Source organism: Camelina sativa, chromosome 17, assembly GCF_030686135.1.
Source record: "Camelina sativa cultivar CO46 ecotype springtype chromosome 17, ASM3068613v1".
Classification (NCBI taxonomy): Eukaryota; Viridiplantae; Streptophyta; class Magnoliopsida; order Brassicales; family Brassicaceae; genus Camelina; species Camelina sativa.
In genome coordinates, this window is record NC_141896.1 from 39484947 (window position 1) to 39508564 (window position 23618).

A 23618-nucleotide genomic window follows, 5' to 3' on the forward strand; every position below is an offset into this window, starting at 1 on the left:
ACAGAACATGTGATCTCATATCATGTAAACAAAGCATAAAGATTTAACTTGCACAGAAGATAACAAATACGAAAAACAAAAATAGATCAAGACCTAGAGAAATCACACATAATAGCCTGAGAGTAAAATATAGAGAACCCTAGCCCGTACGGCAACTTCTGGTGCCAGACTAAGTAGAGCTATCAAGAATGTGTTTTGCCAAGAAGATGATGCATCCCCAGAGACAGAAAATGGAACCTGGTGATAGTAGATGGAGACTTTACTAGTACTTAGCTAAACCAAAAACTACATACTGTATCCGATGCAATCAAGATTGTAGGTTGTTGTTCCTCATCCTCACATTCAGTATGTAGTTTCGACACAATACCATCGGCTTGTGATGCAGTATGTAAATAAACGATGGGAAGCAAGAAACAACATAAATGCTTTCTTTCTTTGAAGAAAACAACATGAACAAAAAGACTTCAAAGAAATCAATCAATATCAATCATATCTATTAAAAAAACAGAGTGGATGGATAATTAAGTTTTATCGAGATCATTATAAAATCCTTAATGCAATCTCAAATAATTTTTCTTCAAAATAACAAATCAACGCACAATGCACTTGAGTTGAGGGAGGGAGTGTTTTACAAACAAAAAGTAAATGAACATTTTAGTAAACTAGTAACTCCTGCCCCAATAAGTCCATTTCTTGGCAGGCTTTCCTGAAGCAAAGCAGAGAGTACCTGCATCCATCGAAGACAAACAAACATTGAAGCTTTTTTGTATCAATGGATGGACTAAATTTTCTGAACAAAAACTTCTCAAAAAGAAATAGTCACTGACCTTCAGGGAGTTCTGGCTGATCAAATGGAGAACATAGGGTTTTAGCTGCTCCAGTTTCACCTTTAGTACGTTGCTTAACGTCTATCTCCACTTCCTGCAACAACGAAATTCATTTGTAAAGGGGTTGATAACTACATTCTCTCACAGTTTGATTCCAGAAGATGGAATTAGAGTTTTTTTTTTTTTGTCGTAATGTACCTTTTCATCACACCAGGGAGCTAAGATGAGTTTCTTCTCCTTAAGAGCATTGCTAAACTCATCCCAAGTCTTAACCACTTCAACACATGCTTCCCTCTTTTGTTTTGCAACTTCAAACATGTTTTCCTGGATCTTCACAAGCAGTTCCTTAACATGTTCGACTAAGCCACCTCTTGGGATATCTTCCTTCACTCCGTTGTCACGTTCACAGTTCTGACCTATGGGGATGCAAACGAGAAATATTAAAAAAAATTCCATTTAGCTACATTACAAGTTTACATATTCAAACCAAACATCACTGTCTTCTCAGAAAACCAAACATCATTACAAGTTCTGACCTATGGGTATGCAAACCAAGTACTTCACTACTATATAAATTCGCAGAAATAGAGGAGATGTTCAACAGACTGACCTGATCATTTTCCAGATCTCTGGGTCCAATCTCAATTCTCAAAGGAACACCCTTCATTTCCCAGTTTGAATACTTCCATCCAGGAGAGTAGTTGTCCCTTAAATCTTCTTCAGCACGAATCCCGGCTTCAGACAAGGCAGATACAGTAGCAATACAAGCATCGAAAATTCCTTGCGTATTAGCATCTTTGTAGGGCACAGGGATCACAACAACTTGCACAGGTGCGATTTTAGGAGGGAGTATCAGGCCTTTGTCATCTCCATGAGTCATAATCATCACTCCAATCTATACAAGGTTGAAAATTAAAAAGTTAACAGCTATAGAACGGATGAGGCCGGTGAAGACTCGCTAAATTGGTACTGTATTTACCGTCCTAGTAGTGTAGGCCCATGAATTCTGCCACACCATTTCTGTCTCTCCTTTCTCATTCTCATAGTTGATCTCAAACATCTTTGCAAAGTTTTGACCCAAACAATGAGAGGTTGCACCTTGTACACCACGACCAGTGTTGGGAATGAAAGCCTATAAAATCAAAGTTTTAATTATTCATAACGAGTAAATCCGCAAGAAAAAAAGATATTGTCTCTGAAATAAAACACAAAGATTACATACCTCAATACTTGTAGTGTACAGTCCCCCAGCAAACTTCTCATTTTCACTCTTCATACCTTTCACAATCGGGACTGCGAGATAATCTTCATATATGCGACGGTAAAGCTCCAAAACTTGAAGGACCTAAGAACAATAGAATCAGTATGATGAAACGACTTCTCCTAAATGTTGTTAAATTGCTTAATATAACCTTTTCTTGAAGGGAAAAAAGGGAGAGACTGGATCACATGCAAAAGTTTAAATGTTTAAGTTCACCTACCTCTGCATCTGCTTCTTCTTTTGTGGCGAATGCAGTGTGTCCTTCCTGCCAAAGGAACTCACGGCTCCTGCAATTAAATAGGTTAGGCAATAAGCTATGGCGACCAAACTTCTGTGTGGAAAATTTAACCCCAAACCAAGCCGAATATTTACAGCAGAAACAATGACTAGCTTAAAAAGAAAAGTACTAACATGATGAACAGAAAATGTAGAAGGGAGTATATGATAATTGACATACCGGATAAATGGGGTTGGGTTGCTGAACTCCCATCTAACAACATTGCACCATTGGTTAATTCATAAACCAAACACAAAAATGAACGTAGTTCTCACTAATCAGAAACCCCCAAAACCCCAAATTTTCAAACATTATCTTAAATCCAAAACCATCAGAGACAATTGTGAGCATTAGTGACACAACCCAGCTAGAAAGCAAGGAAGGTACCTCGATTTTGGCTTTTCCTAAGATGACATCAGATTTCACTAAATCTCGGCAGCAATCAAGGTGTGGTCGCCGTCAACATCAGAGACGGAGAAGCTAGTATGATCAATAAGCATAGCTGAAGAATCCAAAGAAAACAAACAGCTAATAAATCAATAATCCTAGGTCGCATTTTGTTCCCAAAAAAAATAAAAAAAAAATAAATCCACGTTCTGAGGAACCAACCTCATCGAAATCAACCCCACACTCTGTGACAATGCCCCGAATCAGATCAGACGCAGGGGCGAATCTTGGCCGGAACGGGAATCTGAAAAAGCTTGATGTCTCTTATAACCACCTCACCGGACTTATCCTCATGGATTTATGCAGAGGCGAGAAGCTAGAGATGTTGATACTCTCTAACAACTTCTTCTTTGGTCCAATCCCAGAAGAGCTTGGTAAATGCAAGTCCTTAAACAAAATCAGAATCGTCAAGAATCTTCTCAACGGAACTGTACCGGCGGGGGTTTTCAATCTACCGCTAGTTACGAATTATCAAACTCACCGATAATTCTGAATTCACCGATTCTCGAACTCACAGATAATATCTTCTCCGATAACTCAGGCAAAATAAAAAACTAGATCTGAAACTTTGTTCTCGAGAGAGAAAGTGAATCAAATTAGAAGGAATCAATCTAATGTTTTTTGCCCACCCAAATTTAAGAGAATCCAAAAAAACAGGAATCGATCGTTCAAGTTTTTTGTGTTTCTTTCTCTTCAAAATCACAGAAAATTTAAATGTAAGAGCAGAAGATCTCAAGAGCAAGAGCATAAAATCTTAAGGTTTTTTTTGGATCAAATTTAATTATAAATGGCATAAACCATAATAAAACACACAACTCAGATATAGAAATAATTTGTAAAATTTTATGTGTTATTCTAGTAAGACAGAAATCTCAACGTGTTAGTCTAGTAATAAACCTACTTTTATGTAATATTCTAGGTAATTTCCCTAAATCTTTATGGTCTATATTTCTTAGAAACTAATATCTCACTTCAATTTTATTATCATGTTTAGATTTTTATAAATACATTTACATAACTTGTTTTTTCACTCCACCATACATTAAAATCTTACTTACATTCTAAAACTAATAACCCATTCTAAATTTTGGAATATACTCATTTTTTGGTTATAATTTTAATAATAACATCATTACTAAAACAAATTTATAGTATTATTTTTACTATTTTAAAATTTTCATTTATTTTACTTAATTCATTTTTGATAGTTATTGTTTTTATTATTTACTAAAAAGTTATATTATTGTTTATACTATTTTAAAATTTAATTAATTTTAGTTAATTCGTTATTTATCTATTTATTACTATTATTGATTATAAATAATAAATATGTAATGAATGAATATTAAAAATAGAATTTTTAGGCAAAAAAAATTGATTAGGTGGATGTTGATGTGGAGGAAGGAGAAGTGACCAAAGTTAACTTTATATATAGTAAGTTATTGAATTAAATTCTTATTTTACTATTTTAAAAATCAAACTGATTTTATTAAATTTATTGTTGGAAACAAATTTATGTCGAATCAAGCTAACTTCAATATCTCTAGTCGCTATTTAAATTACGTTGTTGGGCTTTTGTTTTACTTATATTCACGTAGTCTAGGCCCAATAAGCCTTTTTAATACCTCAACGACGTCGTTTAAGGAGTTTTGTCTCTTTGTTAGATAAAAAAAAAAACGAAAACAAAACAAAATCAGTCGATTAGAGGAGAAAGCTCAGAAGATTCTCCGGCGACACCTCCTCCGCCTCTGGACGTCCGTATAACTCAATTTAGCGATTCTCTGTCAACGAGACATATATATTGCTTGAATTTTTAGACTTTAGAGTTTCTGCCTGAACCAGCTCGATTTTTTAGGGTTTTTTTTTTGGGTTACTTTTGGAGTGTTATGGAGAATCAGGAATCGGACGAGCCGATGCAGAAGAAGCCTCATCTTATGGACTCCGTTTCTCCGACTTCCATGGCCCGTAATTCCTCACCTTCTCATCCCATCGCTAAAAGTGTAAGCTTTTTTTTGCGATTGAGACTTCTCGTTGAATACTTCGATAGGGTTTTTCTATAATGAAATTGATTTGAAACCTGGTGTGCAATTGTGTTGTGTGTATAGCTGCAGTGTCAGAATGATGCAAATAAGGATTATATGTAAGACAGTAAAAGTGAGTTTCTTTGGTGCATGTTGTTTTCAGGTTGATGCCACCGTTCTACAGCTTCAGAATCAGAAACTGGTCCAGCAATTAGACCTTCAGAAGAAACACCTCTACGATGTTGAAACCAAGATCCAAGAGTTGCATATCAACCAAACATCTTATGATGATGAACTTATCTCAGTTAACCGGCTTTGGAATCAGGTCAGCAATTACTTGGCTTTCAGGTGGTCGTGTTCCTCTTTGTATATGTAGAATACCTAATTGCATCGTTTGATTTTTTAACTCAGAGTGTCGGTTTTATTTGTGCTTATATGACGATTTAGTTGGTGGATGATCTGATATTGCTTGGAGTTCGTGCCGGGGCTAATCATGAGGCTCTAAACTACTTGGACATTGTAGATAAAAAGCGAGGTGTTTATAAGAGTTCTCCCTCTTCTTTAAGTATAGTAGTTGCTTACATTTGCGTAACAATTAAGATATCTGTCTCCATGTAATCTAGGTTCAGTTCCGCCATGCCCTGCTGATGAAACGTTTCTGTGTAGACTTCTGCAAGTAGATTCCTTAGATACTAGAAATGGTGATGAGGTAGTAAGGAAGGTTGAAGAAGCTCTTGCTTTGCGCCACTCCTCTACTATGGAGTTGATGGGACTCTTTGAAAACACCATTGCTACACAGAGGGCGAAAGCTGAAAGCATATCACAAAATTTACATGCTGTGAAATCGGCAGAAGGTTGGTTGGTGTTCCAATTGTCGATTTCATTTTTTTGTTTTAGTGGCTATAGACAATTCACAGACTTTTTTTTTTTTTTCAGATGCCACCATCCAGTTGTCTAACATTAATGATTTGATGAAAGAGGAGGCCAAAAACTTGCGTGAGATAATTGATGCTTTGCATGTGAGGCACAAAGAACATACCGAGCAAATTCAGACATACATAAGCAGCCATTCAACAGATCAATCCGAGCTTAAACACCTCAAAGGTTATATATTTTATGATTCTAGACAACATGAGAAATCAACTGTTTGTTTCTTTTAGCATAGCACCTTTTCCATTTTGAACGTTGGAACCGGGATGTAAGAATTTATGTTAATTAGCATGTTAACATCTCATAATTGCTCTTTGACGATTTGGTATCTTTGGTTATTAAAGGTCAACTGGAAGAAATCAAAGCTGAGCTTGAAGAAAATAGAAGAAAATTGATAAATCTGAAAATGCAGAAGGATGCTGCATGTGAAGGTTATGTAACATCACCAGCAATAGCTAATGGAAGTCTTTCTCCTGAGAAGCCAGTAGATAAGAAAAAGTTGCGTGAATTGAAGGAATCAATTGATGAAATAAAGGTAAATACCATTGATAGAGTAGTTCATGTTTGTGTTTTCTTCTCACGTTTAAGCTTATAATTTTTTTGAATAATTAATCTAGATAATGGCAGAAGGTCGTCTGTCTGAGCTTCAAGCCGCACAAGAGTATAACCTTTCCCTGTCAAGACAATGTCAAGATATTGAGGTATATCTATAGAATTTAGGGAAAAGGAAATATCTAAGAGTAATAGTTGCAGTTTACAATGATATGTTTTACTTACTGGATGTAGAATGAGCTAAAGGATGACCAGTATATATACTCGTCTAGACTGTATAGTTTGATCAAAGATCAACTTCATCACTGGAATGCTGAACTGGACCGGTATAAAATTCTGACTGAGGCTATTCAGGTCAGCATCTTATTCAATTTGCCAGTGTTTCTATCCCTAATAAGTGGGTGAATATTTTGTCCATCTTTGTCTAACCTCTGCTTCAGGCTGAAAGGTCATTTGTAATGAGACGGGAGAAGGAACTAAATCTGAGGGCAGAATCCCTTGAGGCGGCTAACCATAAGATTACCATTGTTGGTTCTAGAATTGAAGTGCTGGAACAGAAGTTGCAGAGTTGTATAGTTGAAAAGAATGGATTAGAGCTTGAAACGGAAGAAGCTATTCAAGATTCTGGTGATTTTCAATCCATTTCATTACTCATTGTCTATCTAATGCTTTACTTTCGTTCTGTAAAATAAATTTTGCATGTTTCAGAGCGGCAAGATATTAAAAGTGAGTTTATTACAATGGCATCAACCTTATCTAAGGAGATGGAAATGATGGAAACACAGCTAAAACGGTGGAAAGACACTGCAAATGATGCTCTTTACATGCGTGAACAAGCTCAGTCGCTGAGAGTTTCCTTAAGTAACAAGGTTTGAACGCAACCACAGCTTATTATATTCGGTATAATATTTCTCTGTTTTTCCTGCCATCGACTTTGTATAATTTGTTTGTTTTGTGGACTATTTGGTCACTGCATGGATTACTTGTAAGGAGTAGGTTACTCAATTAATAATGTGGCACATGCTGTTCTTTTCTAGAATTAGAATGCTAACAAGATGAGGAGAAGTGGAAATATTTTGTTGAGTTTCAGCTATTCTATTTTGACTGTTTTGTGCGTTATTGTCAATGCAAAGGCTTTGACTAATATACAAGTTTTATATGCAACATTAACCGGTATAACATCGAAATACAAATGTAGAATCTCTTTCCCTTGTATATAAAAATGTTTTGCTTCAACTATTTGGTCCTTTGTAATTGGACTGCTCCCTGAAATATTGGTTTTCTCTTGTTAACAAAGGCAGACGAACAGAAAGGTATAGAGGATAAATGTGCCGAACAGATGGCCGAAATTAAATCTCTCAAGGCTTTAGTAAGTTTTCTTTATGTCCTTTAACCCATCTACTCCAATTTTTCTTTTTGGTAATTACCATGTTCTTTTGCTCTATTTACATGCCTCTCTCTAACCGTATCTTAGGCACTTAACTCATCCGCTTGCGTAGTTATCTTTTCTCTTTTAGGAATTCATGGATACTGAAACTTCAGAAAAATTAGCAGTAAGAGTCTGAATGTCAATTGTAACGTTGCAGATTGAGAAACTTCTGAAAGAAAAATTGGAGCTGCAAAATCTAGCAAGCATCTGTACTCGTGAGTGTAATGATGAAAGGTATGTGACCATTTGACTGTACATGAGCTCTCCAATTTTTGCTGAAAACATGAGATATGTGCTTTCCACTTTCAGAGGATTGGCAGAAATCAAGGAATCACAACGGAAAGCCCAAGCTCAGGCTGAAGAGCTGAAATACGTTTTAGATGAACACTTTCTTGAATTGAGAGTGAAAGCGGCTCATGAGACGGAAACTGCTTGCCAAGAAAGGCTTGCTACCGCGAAGGCTGAAATTGCTGAATTGAGGACTCAGTTAGATCTTTCTGAGAGGTATACTCTCTTTTGATACCACATATAAGCTCATTCATCTTATTCTTTTCACCGTTTTGGGGGCATTAATCAGTATTATTTGCAGGGAGGTTTTGGAACTTAAGGAGGGAATTAAAGTTAAAGAGCAGGAGGCAGAGGCATGCATTGCTGAAATGGAGGTATCTTGCAATCATCCTTCTGCCCGTTCTTTCTCATTTTGATTTTGAAGGAGTATTAAAATCTAAAAGTAAAAAATGTGCATGTGTCTCATCAATACTTTGTTTTTATAGACTATCGGTCAAGCCTATGAAGACATGCAGACACAAAACCAAAATTTGTTGCAGCAGGTGGCTGAGCGGGATGATTATAATATCAAGGTAAGTTCTAGTGTTAATAGGACATTTTGATGGTGAGATATGGGGTTTTTACTCTCTTTTTTTCAATTCTTACCTTTAATTAATTTCTATCTAGCCTTTGAACACATCAGTTGTAGATTATTTGTTTGATCTATGATGCCAGCTTGTTTCCGAGAGTGTCAAGACAAAGCATGCTTACAACACTCACTTATCTGAGAAGCAAGCAATGGAAAAGCAGCTACAACAAGTTAATGCATCAGTAGAGACTCTAAAAGCAAGGATTACACATAATGAGGAACAGGTTAGAAGCTTTCACTTATGTAATTGCTGGAACTCTCTAAAAACTGCTCTCATCAGTGACATTTACTAATACTCTGATGTTCCCAGATGAAAGGCTGTTTTTCTGAGGCTTATAAATTGATTCAAGAAGATCGTCACCTCGCTATCAGCCTCGAAACCACCAAGTGGGAAGTAGCTGATGCTGACAAGGAATTCAGATGGCTCAAGTCGGCTGTTTCTTCATCCGAGAAGGAATATGAACAGATCAGTAGGAGGACAAACGACATCAAACATGAATTGGATGATGAAAGGTGGACCTGAAAACAGATCTCCTGTTTGAACTCAATTACTACATTTATGACAGATTGATATGATTTCTATCTACTGAACAGGAGGGAGAAGAAGAAGCTTGAGGAAGAGCTGATGGAGTTGAACAAGGAGCTTGAAGAGTTGGGTTCTGAGAGTGTAGAAGCTGCGATAGTGAGACTCCAGGAAGAAGTTAAGAATTGCAAAAACATCCTCAAATGCGGCGTTTGTTTTGATCGGCCTAAAGAGGTAACAATGCTCATAATCCTATATCTCACCGTAAGACAGACATTATGATTTGATAATCCTTTCTCATCACTGTCATAGTAATCATCAATAGTCAAATATCGCATCATAAAAAACCGTTTTCAGCGCATATCAACAACTGTTGTTTTGTTTTGAAACAATATTGCAGGTGGTAATTGTGAAATGTTATCATCTCTTCTGCCAGCAATGCATCCAACGTAGCTTAGAGATCCGACACCGAAAATGTCCAGGTTGTGGTACTGCCTTTGGCCAGAGCGACGTCCGGCTTGTCAAAATGTAACTCGGGCCAAAGATATTCACTCACACATGCACATGGTGTTGGTACATAACACACTTAATCAAGGTCCACACAATCTCATCTTCCTTCCCACCCTTGAATAACATTGTAAGATTGTTAGTTAGATATTATTATAATATTGTATCGATTACAACACCAAATATCTATCTGGTTTTTTCCAGCTAAGAGGGTGAACGAGAAATTAGGTGGTATCTTTATGGAGAAAGTGTAGGTTTTAGGTATGTGACAGTCGTGTTTGTGTTACCTCCATTTATGCCTTCGTTTTATGACATGGGGACCAACAAAGACATCAATATCACAAATGAACGGAGATAGTTAATTTTGTATTTTTCAAATTTTTCAAAAAATCTAAAGAATTATATAAGTATTCCTAAAAAGAACTGATCAAGAGCCGGGGGAGTATAGAGAAACTTTTCTATAATTAGGATTAGTAAAGTGATGTTTTGGGAGCTATCTATATCTATTGTTAGGTAGAGATAATGTATTGTAGAACGATACCTAAGTAACTGGTCACATTTAAGGCTTTGAATGCACATGAAGATGTTCTAATCTCTTATCTACGATAATCATTGTAGCTAGTGTACTTTTGATTAAGAAATGTTGATATGACTACGTTATTGTTTCTAGTTTAGTACTGTGAGAAAGGCTCAATTTTTCAATCTACGAAAATATCATTCAAAAAGTAAAATTGCACTTCACCTCTTCTTTTAGAAAAAAAAAACATATTAACACATTGATCGAACGATTAAAAATGTTGGGTGTGTTACATACCCAGTATATAACTTTGGGGATAACGCGTAGATATTACTGAAATTAGCTTTATAAATATATGTAACTAACTTGTACTTGCGTGAGGAACCTGAGGGCATCTGCAGCGGCGTATTAATCGACCGTCCTTCATAATAAAACGATTTAATTTAAATCGAAATGTGATATTAAGCGAAGGAACGTTCCTTCATATGGGACGTTTATTTCTCCGTCTTTCGTTACACATGGCAGCGTGTGAGAGTATTTTGTTTTTCTCTCATTTTCTTCTTTTGCAGAATCTCTCTCTTTCCTCTCTCTCGACGAAACGGTGGGGTGGAGTGAATGGTACTGAGCTTTACCCTGATGTCAAATACATGACCGTGAGCGAGTTTCTTGATACTCTTCTCTAGGATTATAACCAAATAGCAAAAGCAATCACATTTTGTCTCATAGTATTTCAGAGATCTCTTTACAATTCTGTAACATCTATGTTTCTTGATGAACCCATCTCTCTAGTATTATTTTTACACAATTGATCTGTACTTGGAAAGAGTGTAAGACAATTGCTTTTGATGATTTAAAGATCCAAATTTATCAGTGACATGGTATCAAGATCATAGTTCAAGCCTCCATGTTTTGAATTCTCAACACATGAAAATCCAAATTATAGAAAGAACAACAATGAATTTATCAGTAACTTTGTAATTTTCTTATGTTTTTAATATCAATGTTATATGTTTTATTTAAATTAAAATTTTAATATGTTTTTACATATTTATTTAAATAATTAATTTTTAAAATTAAAAATATTATGAAGAACCAAATTCTGAAGGACACCAATGCTAATACAAAACTTAAGAAACTCTCAAAATAGGAATAAAATATTTGAAGGACCAAATATCAGTCCTAACCGATGCACATGCCCTGATGAGAACAAGACAACAAGTGAAAGAAGTTACATTACTTTTTGTTTCGTTACTAGTATGACCACCCATACGTGTCTGAATTTTGTCAAGCCCTCGAAGACTACGTACATTTACGTCAAAGAAATGGCAAACAAACAAAATGAAACTAATTAATAAAAGGGCAGAAACAAAACTTCGTAACAGCCATTAATACTATATGTTTTGATATTTAGAAAGAAATAGTGTTGCTGTATTATATGATCCTGGTGTTATATTAAAAAGAAATGCGATGTTCAATTTGAATAATCTAACTGGTAGTTGATTTAGATACATAAAAATACACATACGAGTTTCAAATATCAGGTCATAAAAACATTAATTTTGGATGATCGTAGAGCTTGTTTGGATCAATCAAAGAGACATGTACCCCCAGCTGTGTCTCGTATATTGAGCGGTGAAGTAAAGTTAGGTTCGTTGAACATCCTAATAAATTTCTCCAATCAGTAGATGAAACTATTAATTATAATTAGTCTTTCTTTCTCAAAACGTACCATTTACGTATGTACCCAAGATAGTGATCTAAATCAACCAAGTTTTCAAGCTCTTTATCTCATCTTCATATAGGGAAATAGGTACCTATCGCTTTCATCGATTCTTATGTTAGACACTACTGTAGGAAAGTTACCAATTGGCCAAAGTAGAAACTGAGCTAGGATTTTAGATCCAAAAAAGTGTAGCTTTAGTTCAGCTAGTAAAAAGATAATATTCGTCCCACTTCTTACAAAATCCACATGCAAGAATATCACCAAGCTTGGAAAAAAAAGTTATTACTATTTATGTTTTTAGATTTATCAAGCCATATATATATATATTAATCAATGACTGATCCAAAAAGGGTTAAAAAATGATAGGCTGATCGAGTTTCCGCAACTTCAAGATATACAAAACAAAATCATAAGAAAAGGACAATAATTCGAGGTGGCTTGAATTAAAAAACATGACAATCACATGCATGCAAGATTGCAGAGTTCCAAGGGCTCGACCACCATTATTTCCTCTCACTAATTTTAGGCTAATCATTAATTTAGCCATCAACCTTTAAGAAATACTACTGTACTATACTAGACTTACTAGTACAGTAGTATGATTATATGAATACATACAAATATTACAGTAGTATGAAATTACATCAAGAAAATTTTGGGGTTTTTTTTTGAATAATAGATAATATAAACGTTCCGATTGTGACAGACACCACCTTCAATCTCTATCCAAATTACTTATCATCCAAAGTCACTCATAAATTGTAGATTTGGTATTTTGAGAAGTATCAATTTATTAAATTATAATGCTTGGAATATCCAAATGTTTGTATAAGACATTTGATTTAGTAGTTGGTCCTTTTAATATTTGTTTTACGTATATCCTCACCAGATCTAAATATTTTAATGCCATCATATTATCGTAAATATATTGAACCAACCACAACCACAACCACATGTATGTACTGGGGATTGACAACTCCAGTAACTCACAATGTTTCATAAATCTAATTAAAGCTATGACCGGTGAAACTATTTGCCAAAGAACTCACGATATGGACAAACCTTTTTTTGTTTTTGTTTTTGTTTTTGGCCTTATTTTTCCATTATCTCACCAGTAAATTGGCTCATTCCTCTGAAAAATATATAAGCCATCATAAACACTCATATACAAATCATCAGTTCATCACACATTCAAATGATATTATCTTGAGTACATAACTATAAATGTTAAACGTAATAAATGATCCCATCCATATCATCCAACCAATACGTCGACACTCTCAGAGCCATATATAAACAAACATACACACGATCATACAAAAAGAGACTGAGAACACGTTTCTATCTATATTGCATTATCAACACAAACATATATAGAAATCTAAAGAGAGAACACAACGCATCGAACCATGGAGTACTCGATAAGAGCCCTAATCATAACCATCGTGACAACCTCCATGTTGCTAGGGTTTGGAAGCTCAGATCTGGCTCAGGACAGAGACGAGTGTACGAACCAACTCATAGCACTATCCACGTGTCTTCCGTACGTTGGAGGAGACGCCAAGGCTCCAACAAAAGATTGTTGTGCAGGGTTTGGCCAAGTTATAACGAAGAGTCAGAAGTGTGTTTGCATATTGGTCAAAGACAAAGATGATCCTCAACTTGGTCTCAAATTTAACGCAAGCCTAGCCGCTCATCTTCCCGCCGCTTGCCATATAACGGCTTTTAACATCACTGAGTGTATTTGTAAGTTTTTTTTCTTCTATCTCTCTCATTTGTTGAAGTTTATTTACTATATATAAAGTTTTATGGAGCTTGTTTTTATTAGTATGTATAAGTACAGGTATCATATATGGATGTTTTTGTTCGAGTTCTTCTAATCTTGAAGATCACATACTATGTTATAATCCATATATGTAGTCTAATAAATATTATGAAGAATTCTTTGTTTTAGTTGTTATAGATGCATATACTACATGGAAATGACAGAAGTTCAAAATATATAGCATGAAGTATTTTTAGTTTTGAAGTTTTGGTTATTATGCAATATACATTTTCTTCGTCTTTTTAATATAGTTTTTACCTCTTCTTTTTTTTTTTTTGTTTTTTTTTAAATCTAATTCTGGATATCACATATATACTACATATCCATCGTACGTTCTACAGTTTTTGATATAGACCATAAATATGAAGCATTGTTTCAATTACGAAACTGTTTTGAAATGGAAATTGCAGAAGTTTTTGTAACAACAAAAATAGTATTCATTTTTTATTTTTGATTTTTTTAAACTAACTAGGATTTCCCATTAATTTATAAAATAAGTTAGCTAACGTTTTTGCCTTTTAATTATGGGAAAGCGGTTCTGCATTTACCTCGAAACTCAACATTGGCTAAAGAGTTTGAGAGCTTAGGAAGGATTGAAGAAAATTACAACACCACATCTCCTTCACATAAAGGTAATTTAACTTAACTTATACTCCTTGATCATATTCATTCAATTCTTTTAAATAATTTTCATCGATAACTAGATCGATGATTAGTTACTGACCCATTAAATTTACTGATGCAATAATTTCTTGATATAACTTAAATAGATGGGACAGGAGGAGGAAAAGCTGAATCAGCCAAGAGTAATGGATGGAAGAAGAAGAGTTGGTTGGGTGTTGAGCTTTTAATATTTGCTCTTTTCCCTCTCATCTTCTTCTTTTGATTATCTCTTCTCTTCACTTACACCTTCTTTTATTTAATGTTCCCTTCGCTTTATTTATATTAATGAGACACATGCTGCATGTGTATACACATCTCTATGCATGTAAAAATGTAGTTTTTTTTATATCTAAGCGTACGTAGTACATTTTAGTCCCGTTGTTTATCAATCAGGTCTTGTACGCTAGTGTTATATGGATTGCCGACTTGATATGTTTTTTTTATAATTAATGTTGTGTTTCTTATATTTTATAGAATGATGAAAAAATAATATTTACGTTTGTCGTATTTAATTAGTTTGAGCGTTTAACACATGTTATGTGTATTTAAAATACATTATCCTATAGACGTAAAAAATAACAGCCAGCCAGTCAAGATCCACAGCAAATCAATTATATAATAACATTAAAAAGTTTTATATTACAAATACATAAATAATTAACGTGGAAAAAGGAAATTGTAAACAATTTCGATGAGAGAGTGGAAGTAAGCAAACTTTTTGATCGGAAGTCTTACAAAATATTTACTTAGATAATTGTTCACACTAATTAGATCAAATTAAAAAAATATACTATATTTCTTGATAAGGTTTGGAGTACCCTTCAACGACCGGAAGCGGCAGCTGTGCCGGTAGAGGAGAAAATAATTGTATTTTAGACACTGCAACCAAATGTGACTCCGATCCAGATTAAAATATAACTAATGCTTGAACAACATATATTGTTGAAGAAAAGTGGTTCTTTATCTCTTTTAAAGTCAAACTACAATGCTAAAACATGATTCTAGAGTCACCATCTTAACAAAAATGACTCAGGCTATTATACTAAGAAAATAAAACTTAGCTAATAAAATACGTTTAATTTGTATAACCGATTCTCTACTAACAATAACATTCTTTGTTGAAAAGCACAAAAACCTTAACAAAAACCCTGTAAGAGAAAATGTATGAAACCACAATCTCTCAAAAATCAAGAACAATCGAAATTAATTTACATTGTAGTTGATGAAATATAGCAGTATATATTTTCCTTCTAATCATCAATATTCTCTGCAATACAACAGGTTCACACATCTCTAAAAAAAAAAAAGAAGAAGATTGGTTTGGATTTGGACTTATTCGTTTATATGTATCGAAAATAACACTTTACCAACCCACCCACACAAAACATATCTTGCAAATGTTTAATCTTAAATCAAACAGCATAGCTATTCAAGAATATCCTTTTATAAAAAAAATTCAATTCTTAATAACTATTATATTTCGCAACTTAATCATTTACCATAATAATCTTAAAATTAATGGTCATTGTTGAGCTTATTCTTTTCATGTATAATAACACTTGACCAACCACATCTTGCAAATTTTTTTATCTTAAAATCAAACAATATAGCTATTCAAGAGTATATATATAAAATTTCAATCGTTAAATAACAATTCGCAACTTACTCATTAACCATAACAATTTTTTAAAAAATTAATGGTGATTTTATCAAATTCACCCAAGTAGAGTAGTAGTATTTACAAAATAAATTTCTTCAAAAAAGAAAGTTAGGTAGTATGATCCCAATATGGATCTCTCTAGTTGGACCAACAATGATATAATATGATATTATCCACAACAGGCCCAAATATAATAAAGAGTGTTACACGCCGGTACCAAAATACGAAATATCACGAACATGTTACCTCTCATACACGTGGCAAGTCAAACTACAATAAGGAATCTTACAAACTTTGTGAATTCCCAATTTTACCCTCAACGTTTCTGTTATATATAAAGCCTCCTTAAACCTCAGTGTCATTCAACTCATTAACCAACCAACAATGGCTTCTACTTCATCTTCTTCGCTCGCACTCTGCTTCTGTCTCTTCCTCTCTCTCTTGTCTCTCTCCACCTCTTCCCTAGACTTCGATCTTCCATCTCTCCGTGGCGATGACATCCACGATCTTCTCGAACGCTTCGGGTTCCCGAAAGGTCTTCTTCCGGATAACGTCAAGTCGTACACTGTCTCCGAAGACGACGGCGCTTTCACCGTTTACCTGACTTCTCCTTGCTACGTCGAGTTCGGCGATCAACACGTTTTCTTCGGCAAGAAAATCGTCGGTAAATTCGGTTACGGAGTTGCTAAAAACCTCAATGGAATCCAAGCTAAAGAGGGTTTGCTTTGGTTACCTGTCACCGCCATGACATCTGATCAAACCGCCTCCACGGTTGTGTTCTCCGTCGGATTCCTTACCAAGTCTTTACCTGCTTCCTTGTTCGAAGATGTTCCTTCTTGCTCAAACAAACTCTATTTACGAAATGCTTGAATTCGCCACACCAATGTCTGAACTCTGAAGTTTGTGATTCCAATGTCTGAAGTTTGTATTTCAAAAGTATTTGCTTTGCTTTGTTCCAAGTGGATGTTTTAAACTAATAAAGAGTATGTTGTTATAACTATTGCTCAAAGAGACGAAAGATTTAAGATTTACAGAGATCACAGAAAACAAAATGTCAACAAAACACTATAACAATTTGCCAAAACCAATTAAAAAGAGATTCCTATAAATAAATACTAACACAGATTTAACACCAGAAGAAATGGTGAACAAATGTAACCCACCTCACTTGTCTTGGCTCTCTCTTGGGTCTCTCATATGATCTTGTTAAGACCGGACATGAGTTCTTGTCGAGAAGAAGACGATTCTCATTGGTATTACTCTTGAGCCAGATTTTGCTTCTTCCTCACTCTTCTTGGAAGGTCAAAGGTGGGTTGGTTTCTTCTGAACAATTTGACTCCATTGATTGAGTTTTCAGGTTTCATTTGTCAAGCTTGAAGCACTTGGCAATGCACAATATGGCTCTTCAATGCTCTCCCTGCGATACTCGACCATATATTACTGAGTATGTTCTTGGACTGTCCTTTTACGGCTATGTTTTCCCACACTCGAGGGTCGTTCTTGTCAGGATTCGAGACATCAACCAAACTCATGCTCATGTTGTTCCGGATTATACAAAGCTTATTGTTTAGAGGAACAAGAGCAGCAGCTTCAAGCGACTTTGAGTTTCCCAAATGAACTTTACTGTCCATGAATTTGTTCCATGAATCCGCGGTTTCATCATATACCCTGAGCTTGCATCCGTCCCTACAATCCAATCCGTAAAGGCGACCGTTTAGAGAAGTACACGGATTTCTCCAACCAGAAACCATCCCATCACTAACCGGGCTCCAAGAGTTAACTTCTGGATCATAAGCTTCACTCATGACTAGTTGGTGAGACCCAAGACCCTTGAGAAACCACTTTTTGTCATAAACCACACCGATAAGAGGCACCATTGCTGTGCTCATATCAGCAATAAAACTCCACCTGTTCTTGTTTGGATCATAAACCTCAGCTGAGCGTAGTGTCCTTTGAATCCCTTCACACTCCCCACCAGCTACATACAAACAGTTGTTGATAACACAACAACCAAAGAAATGCCTCTTCCTAAGCATATCAGGTGCCCTGTGCCACTTATTAGTCCTTGCATTGTAGAAAATAACCCTTCTCATTGACCCTCTCAGAGGATCTTTACCTCCAAACAAATAAAGATGACAACCGCTCAAAACAGCACAACCAAACCCAACAGCCTCTGAATATTCTCTAGGAACAGGTGGAAGCGGCTGCCAAATCTGAGAGCTTGGATCAAAAGTATTCCATGAGATCTTCCCATCCCTATCCCTCTTAAAAACATAAACCCATTCTTCAGACATACCAAGTAGCTTCCTCTGAGAGTAAAAAAAGTTGCCAGAAGCAAGCCTGTACCATCTCTTACAGACTAGCCTGAGTTTTCTATGCTCAGCACGAGGGACACGGATGAGACAAGCGACAGCAAGATCGTCAGGGAGACCAGGGAGAAGCGGAGGTTGAATCCTAGTCCTCTCCCTCTTAGAATTCTTACGCCTATGAGCATTGGGATTGATATCAGGTTGAATACAAAGCTTTGATCCAGGAACAAACTTTCTCGCTTCTACAACTGTTTTAAGACCAGAATCTACTCTACAATAGCAAGATACAGAATCCACCTGCAAAAGATATTCCCAATCTCACAAGTCAGAAACAACAAAAAAAAAGTAACATTTAGGGCAGAAAAAAAAGAAAACTACTAAATTAGGAATAGGGTTTCTGAAAAAGGAAACAAAATTGAAGTAATTTTTCCAAGCAAAATCATATCAAAAGTCTCTAAACATTTTTTCCCAGAAATTTTTTTAAAAGGCTTTATCTTTACGAAACCTAAAACCAAATGGAAATCGAGAGAAAACGTAAGAAAGGAAGTTACCAATGGAGCTTGAAGACGAAAACCCCTAGACCCATTTGGGGATTGTCGTTGAGAAGATAGATCCATCTTTTCAAAAACCGAAGCTCATATATATATAAAGACAAAGAAACAGATCGAGAATTCTCAAAACTTGTGTGAACCGATCTCTAAAGAAGAAACTGATGAGAACCCAGAAACCAAATGGTTCAATCTCAGTGTCTGTAATCGGAGGGGGGGGGGGGGGGGGGGGGAAGATTAGAGGGAAAAACGTGAACCACCTTCCACTTCGCTCTCTGAACACAGAAAAATGTGACTGGTAGGTTTGTTTCTCTCTCTCTCTTTCTCTGTTTCTTTAACTCAAGAAGTAAAAGCTTAGGTGTATTAATACAAATACTAGTGTGTATTTTATTTTTATTTTTGGTAATTACAGAATCTAGAGTTAAATGATTAATATTCTATTATTATCGACCTTGAAATTAATGGAGCCAGTAATAAATAGTCAAAAAGTGTGAAAGATTTTGTATACACTTTTTTTTAGTCAACCCATTTGTAAGATTTTTTTTTTGTAACACACTTAATTTACATAAACTAATAGTAAGAGATATATCAATCAGTATATTTTTATATATGCGTTTTTAATTAAATTATATATAATCATATATTTAAGAGGGAAACTTAAAGATTGTGAATGGAATGATAATTTACCGGTGGAAAGAAACATTGATTATTTCGTGTCAATGAGCTAACTTTTTGTTGAAAAGTGGTGAAACAAAAGTTTTAGATTTGGTATTAGATCATTCATTCATTTTAGCACATAATTAGTAGTATTATGGAATTTGGTTTTATGTTATGATTCTTTTGAAAAAAATTTATTGGATGAAAGTCATATTAATCGTCAAACTTAGACGTGTTAATTATAGTAAAACCGTTGTACTTATTTAAAAATGGCGGAATCTGTCAGGGTATATAAATAAATATAATTCTTTTGTTAGGACAACAAACTGTTACGCTAATTGATGCCTTACGAATGGTATGTTTGGACTTTGGACTATATAGTAGTATCCACCGTTTTATTTTTTTAATTAATTAAATTTAAAACCAAAATACATTAAATTATATGTCAATTTTTTCAACCACTTCATCAAAAAAGATTTAAAAGAAGGGGACGATATTTGTCGTATGAAACGGGACACGGCATATTTAGAATAGGTATACCAAAATTTTCAAATATTAGATGTAGAATACTTACAAAACGATGTGTGTGTCTATCCATTATAATAATTGAGGAGTACAAGGATATTTATCAAAATGTTCCCATTTCTCTCGAGAAGGCAACAAAGAGAGAGAGAAAAAAAACTCAAAAAGAGCCAAACATAAGTTAAGTATACTCAAAGTTTTATGTATTCAATATAGTAAATATATTTTCCTAAAGTATCAATAAAACTAAGTTTTTATTTTTGAAAATACTATCATTAGGTTCTTCCAAAAACTTCATTACAAACTTTTAAATCCAAAAAATAACACAAATCTAAAAATATGAATTTTTAAGAGTTTATATTTTAAATTTTGGATTATTATTTAGTATTTTGGGTCTAAGCTTTATTATTTAGGATTTAGTTTTGCAAATTTAAAGTTTAGTTTTAGCTTTGTGGTATTTTAGTAGTATTTTCTTTTCTGTAAAAACCTAGTGATGGTATATTTTTAGAAAGATTTTTATTTTATTTTTTGTGGTATTTTAGAATTACCCTTCAATATATATCTAGGTAACTCATAGTTGTATTTGTGTGTGACATTTTGAATTGATGAGTATTCGATTATTAGGCTCAGAAGAAGAAAAAAAAAATTGTCTTTGGCCGAGAAATTGTAGGAAAGTTTTTATAGATTGATAAATGGTTTAAAGAGGGAGATAAAAATACCAAATTTTTCCATGTATCAATCAAAACAAACAAAGGAAAAGAAAAAGGCTGAAAAGACTAATTGATGTCAATGGATATATACTCATAATTAGAGGTTCCAAAAGGTGCAGTTTTAGTGGATGATTTGTTCTCTTCTACAAACCCAAATTTTGGGGGTAAATTAGAGACTAATATATGTTATATGATCGACAAAATCAAAGATTGTTTTAAGATCTTTTGAATATTTGAGATTATATATTATATGCATGCAAAGTTGCAGACAAACACACAAACATATATACGGTCAGGTCAATATATATCATTGGTATTTAAAGGTCACACAGTACAATACAACAATGGTTAACCTAACAAAAATGGCATCGTTTATTCACATTTAGCTCATCCTTTTCAACCAAACCTTACGTAGAGTAGAAACAATATTCTGCTATTTCTAGATACTTAATTATTATTCTGACCCCCCAAAAAACAAAAAAAGTACAATAGGTTCGATATTTATAGAAATAGAAAGGTAAATGATGAGTGTCAAGCACAATTATGCATGTCAATGGACCAATGATGGCAACTGGCAAGAGTTGCGTCTTAAGAGATGATTTTTCAACAAAACTTTATATTCATATATACAAATGCATAAAGGTAAATATTTGACCATAATTTCATAAACATAATGGTAGTTAGTAGTTATGATATAAATAGTGTCTATCTTAAATTCAGAAATTAAAACCTTACCCATGATAAATTTTCTACCCCTAATTTTACTTTTAATCATAGTCATTGCTTGCCCAATTAATTCTTTGACAATGACACCCCACTAAACCCTAAAGAAAACAAATTGATTTGGTACGCCATACATTGATATTTATACATTCTTCAAAATATGTTACAAAAAAGACTTGTGGTCAAAGTCAATAATAACACTATTACATAGAATTGTATAAAAATCAAACTAGCTTTGGTGAATTTATACCAACCTAATGATCTAATGAAATAAAGTTATTCTGAGATAGAAACACAAACTAATTAACCTTCGAATAACCTTTAAATAAATTAATTTTTGGTTCATGATTTTGAATGGGTAAAATGATATGGTCAATGGACTACTAATGGATGTACAATTCTCTGATGTATAAAAAACTGATCTATTTTATATATTGTACGGTATAACTTACTTGTATCTCTTATTTACATATATCTGTTATATACAACACAGTCATTTACAAACACAGATCATTGGCTCTCTTAAGAGTTAAGAACCATCCTTCAAGGGCTTAAACGCAGCCAAAACAACGGCTACTTTGCATACAAGAAACCCCAAAGTTCCCACCAATATCTCTTTTGGTGTGACTGCAAACGCAGTAAGATCTCCTCCAATGTGACCTCTCACGGCTAAAACCGTCAATCCTATGGCTAATGCAAGGGTCAAAACAGGAATCTTGAGTCTTCCGCTTAGTGTTTGATTGGAGTTTCCGGATGAAGAAGATCCCGGTGCTTGCAGTTCATCAACTGATCTCTGTAAAAGCAGCAAGTAGAGAAATCCCATTGTTCCACCAAAGAAGAAAGCAATGGCGGAACTTTCGCCTAGTGAGAATGAAAAAACCGAACTTCCAAGAAGGATGAGAATTGCATCATAGAGAAGCAGAGAGAGTTTCAAGTTTGCGTATTCTTCCATGCTTTCCTCATTGGAAACCGTTGTACGGTCAACATCCAGAGAAGTAGATGAAGGGATTTGATCAGAGTCAGTGAGTTCAGTGATACGTATAGGCCTGAGTTCCACCATAGATAGGTCACTTCTCTCTCCAAGCAAGAGTTCATCAACTTCAAAATCATATCGGTAACAAAAGGTTTCTGCATCGGTTTCTTTACCCTGAGGATTAACCACCCACAGGCTCACTCCTCCAACTCTCCATTGACCTAAATAATGAAAAGCTAATTCCATAAACACAAAAAAAAATTAATTGTACTAATCCATCCAAGTTCCATGTCAAAAGCGACTAACCAGACTCAAGACCAATCCAAAAAGCTCTGATTTTGCCGAGTTTTGTTCCTTCAAATGTGAATTCATCAACAGAGCCTCTCTGAAACTTGAAGCTTTCACCATTCTCCACAACCTCCGGATCCAAAGATGAAAAATTTGCAGGTATTGTCTGTAATACCGAATCACCCTTTTCGTCTATCAAGCATATAAGAACTCTAGCATTCATATCACTAATCCCTGAACCGAACACATTACTTGTCTGAAGCTTAACCTTATAAAGAGATCGAGTTTCGCTCACAGTGAAAGATGGATTCTTTTTACAAATTTTCACCTCTTCAACTGGTAAGAGACGCAAAGGTCTTGCATAACTCTGGAAATCTGAAAACAGAAACCAAAGGAAACATCTTGAAACACATCACAACGCAAGTGAGATACATAATTGTATATGAGAAGAGAAATTGCGGAAATTTGCAACAGAGTCGGTGGAGGATTGGAATTGGTGTTACCTTGATAATCAGATGTCTTGGAGCAAATTACACCGAATCGAAAAGGACGACTTCGACATGAAAGTTTTCGTCTTTTGCGAAATTGATTTGATGGGTTTGTCGTAATCCTTGCGAAAGTAACGGCCTTGAGACAAATTGATTCCGTCGCCATTGCTGTTGCAACTCTCGAGGTTTACAAAGAGAAATGCCACACGGCACATCACGAACCAGAATAGAAATCACAGAGGAAGGACCTTTAAAAGGCTTTTCGGTAGACGAAACCTTCTCCCTCATAGAGAGTCTCTTCAACATTAAGTATCTATCTCCA

The 23618-nt window shown here is 34.7% G+C and overlaps 6 protein-coding genes across 10 annotated transcripts; 3 read left to right on the forward strand and 3 right to left on the reverse strand.

Annotated features, from left to right (window-relative positions):
- Positions 1–555: 555 nt before the first annotated feature.
- Positions 556–2598, reverse strand: LOC104758802 (proline--tRNA ligase, cytoplasmic-like; the record flags this gene model as incomplete). The annotated part of the gene is made up of 8 exons (XM_010481746.3): positions 556–727; positions 828–921; positions 1026–1243; positions 1434–1722; positions 1807–1959; positions 2050–2172; positions 2309–2375; positions 2546–2598. Coding segments are annotated over 8 exons (1062 nt in total), but the record flags the coding sequence as incomplete, so codon positions are not given.
- A 1800-nt stretch (positions 2599–4398) lies between these two features.
- LOC104758803 (E3 ubiquitin-protein ligase BRE1-like 2) lies at positions 4399–9954 on the forward strand. 4 transcript variants are annotated; one of them, XR_015586401.1, is made up of 19 exons: positions 4399–4812; positions 4997–5158; positions 5281–5368; positions 5457–5687; positions 5770–5937; positions 6108–6298; positions 6381–6464; positions 6550–6669; positions 6756–6942; positions 7024–7215; positions 7613–7684; positions 7902–7978; positions 8054–8248; positions 8334–8406; positions 8518–8604; positions 8747–8884; positions 8971–9173; positions 9255–9417; positions 9584–9954. XR_015586401.1 is itself a non-coding variant. In XM_010481747.3 (19 exons), the coding sequence occupies exons 1-19, from the start codon at positions 4699–4701 to the stop codon at positions 9713–9715; spliced, it is 2646 nt and encodes an 881-aa protein (XP_010480049.1). In that variant the 5' UTR covers positions 4399–4698; the 3' UTR covers positions 9716–9954. The 4 variants fall into 4 exon arrangements, 1 of the variants encoding a protein (XP_010480049.1); XR_015586402.1 differs by having other exon boundaries at positions 7617–7684; XR_015586400.1 differs by having other exon boundaries at positions 7024–7184; positions 7617–7684.
- Positions 9955–12962: 3008 nt separating this feature from the next.
- LOC104758804 (non-specific lipid transfer protein GPI-anchored 6-like) lies at positions 12963–14925 on the forward strand. The gene is made up of 3 exons (XM_010481751.3): positions 12963–13676; positions 14289–14387; positions 14526–14925. Exons 1-3 carry the CDS (start codon positions 13340–13342, stop codon positions 14639–14641), a joined length of 552 nt encoding a protein of 183 aa, XP_010480053.1. The 5' UTR covers positions 12963–13339; the 3' UTR covers positions 14642–14925.
- Positions 14926–16462: 1537 nt separating this feature from the next.
- LOC104758806 (uncharacterized) lies at positions 16463–17075 on the forward strand. Its single transcript, XM_010481754.2, has one exon. It carries the CDS (start codon positions 16463–16465, stop codon positions 16946–16948), a length of 486 nt encoding a protein of 161 aa, XP_010480056.1. The 3' UTR covers positions 16949–17075.
- On the reverse strand, positions 17045–19305 carry LOC104758805 (F-box/kelch-repeat protein At1g55270). Its single transcript, XM_087494446.1, has 2 exons — positions 18939–19305; positions 17045–18684 (listed from the first exon to the last, which is right to left on the reverse strand). The coding sequence occupies exons 1-2, from the start codon at positions 19002–19004 to the stop codon at positions 17446–17448; spliced, it is 1305 nt and encodes a 434-aa protein (XP_087350572.1). The 5' UTR covers positions 19005–19305; the 3' UTR covers positions 17045–17445.
- Positions 19306–21953: 2648 nt separating this feature from the next.
- Positions 21954–23560, reverse strand: LOC147924913 (uncharacterized). 2 transcript variants are annotated; one of them, XM_087494448.1, is made up of 4 exons: positions 23312–23531; positions 23077–23183; positions 22827–22974; positions 21954–22741 (listed from the first exon to the last, which is right to left on the reverse strand). In XM_087494448.1, exons 1-4 carry the CDS (start codon positions 23460–23462, stop codon positions 22077–22079), a joined length of 1071 nt encoding a protein of 356 aa, XP_087350574.1. In that variant the 5' UTR covers positions 23463–23531; the 3' UTR covers positions 21954–22076. The 2 variants fall into 2 exon arrangements, with proteins under 2 accessions (XP_087350574.1, XP_087350573.1); XM_087494447.1 differs by having other exon boundaries at positions 22827–23183; positions 23312–23560.
- Positions 23561–23618: the final 58 nt, after the last annotated feature.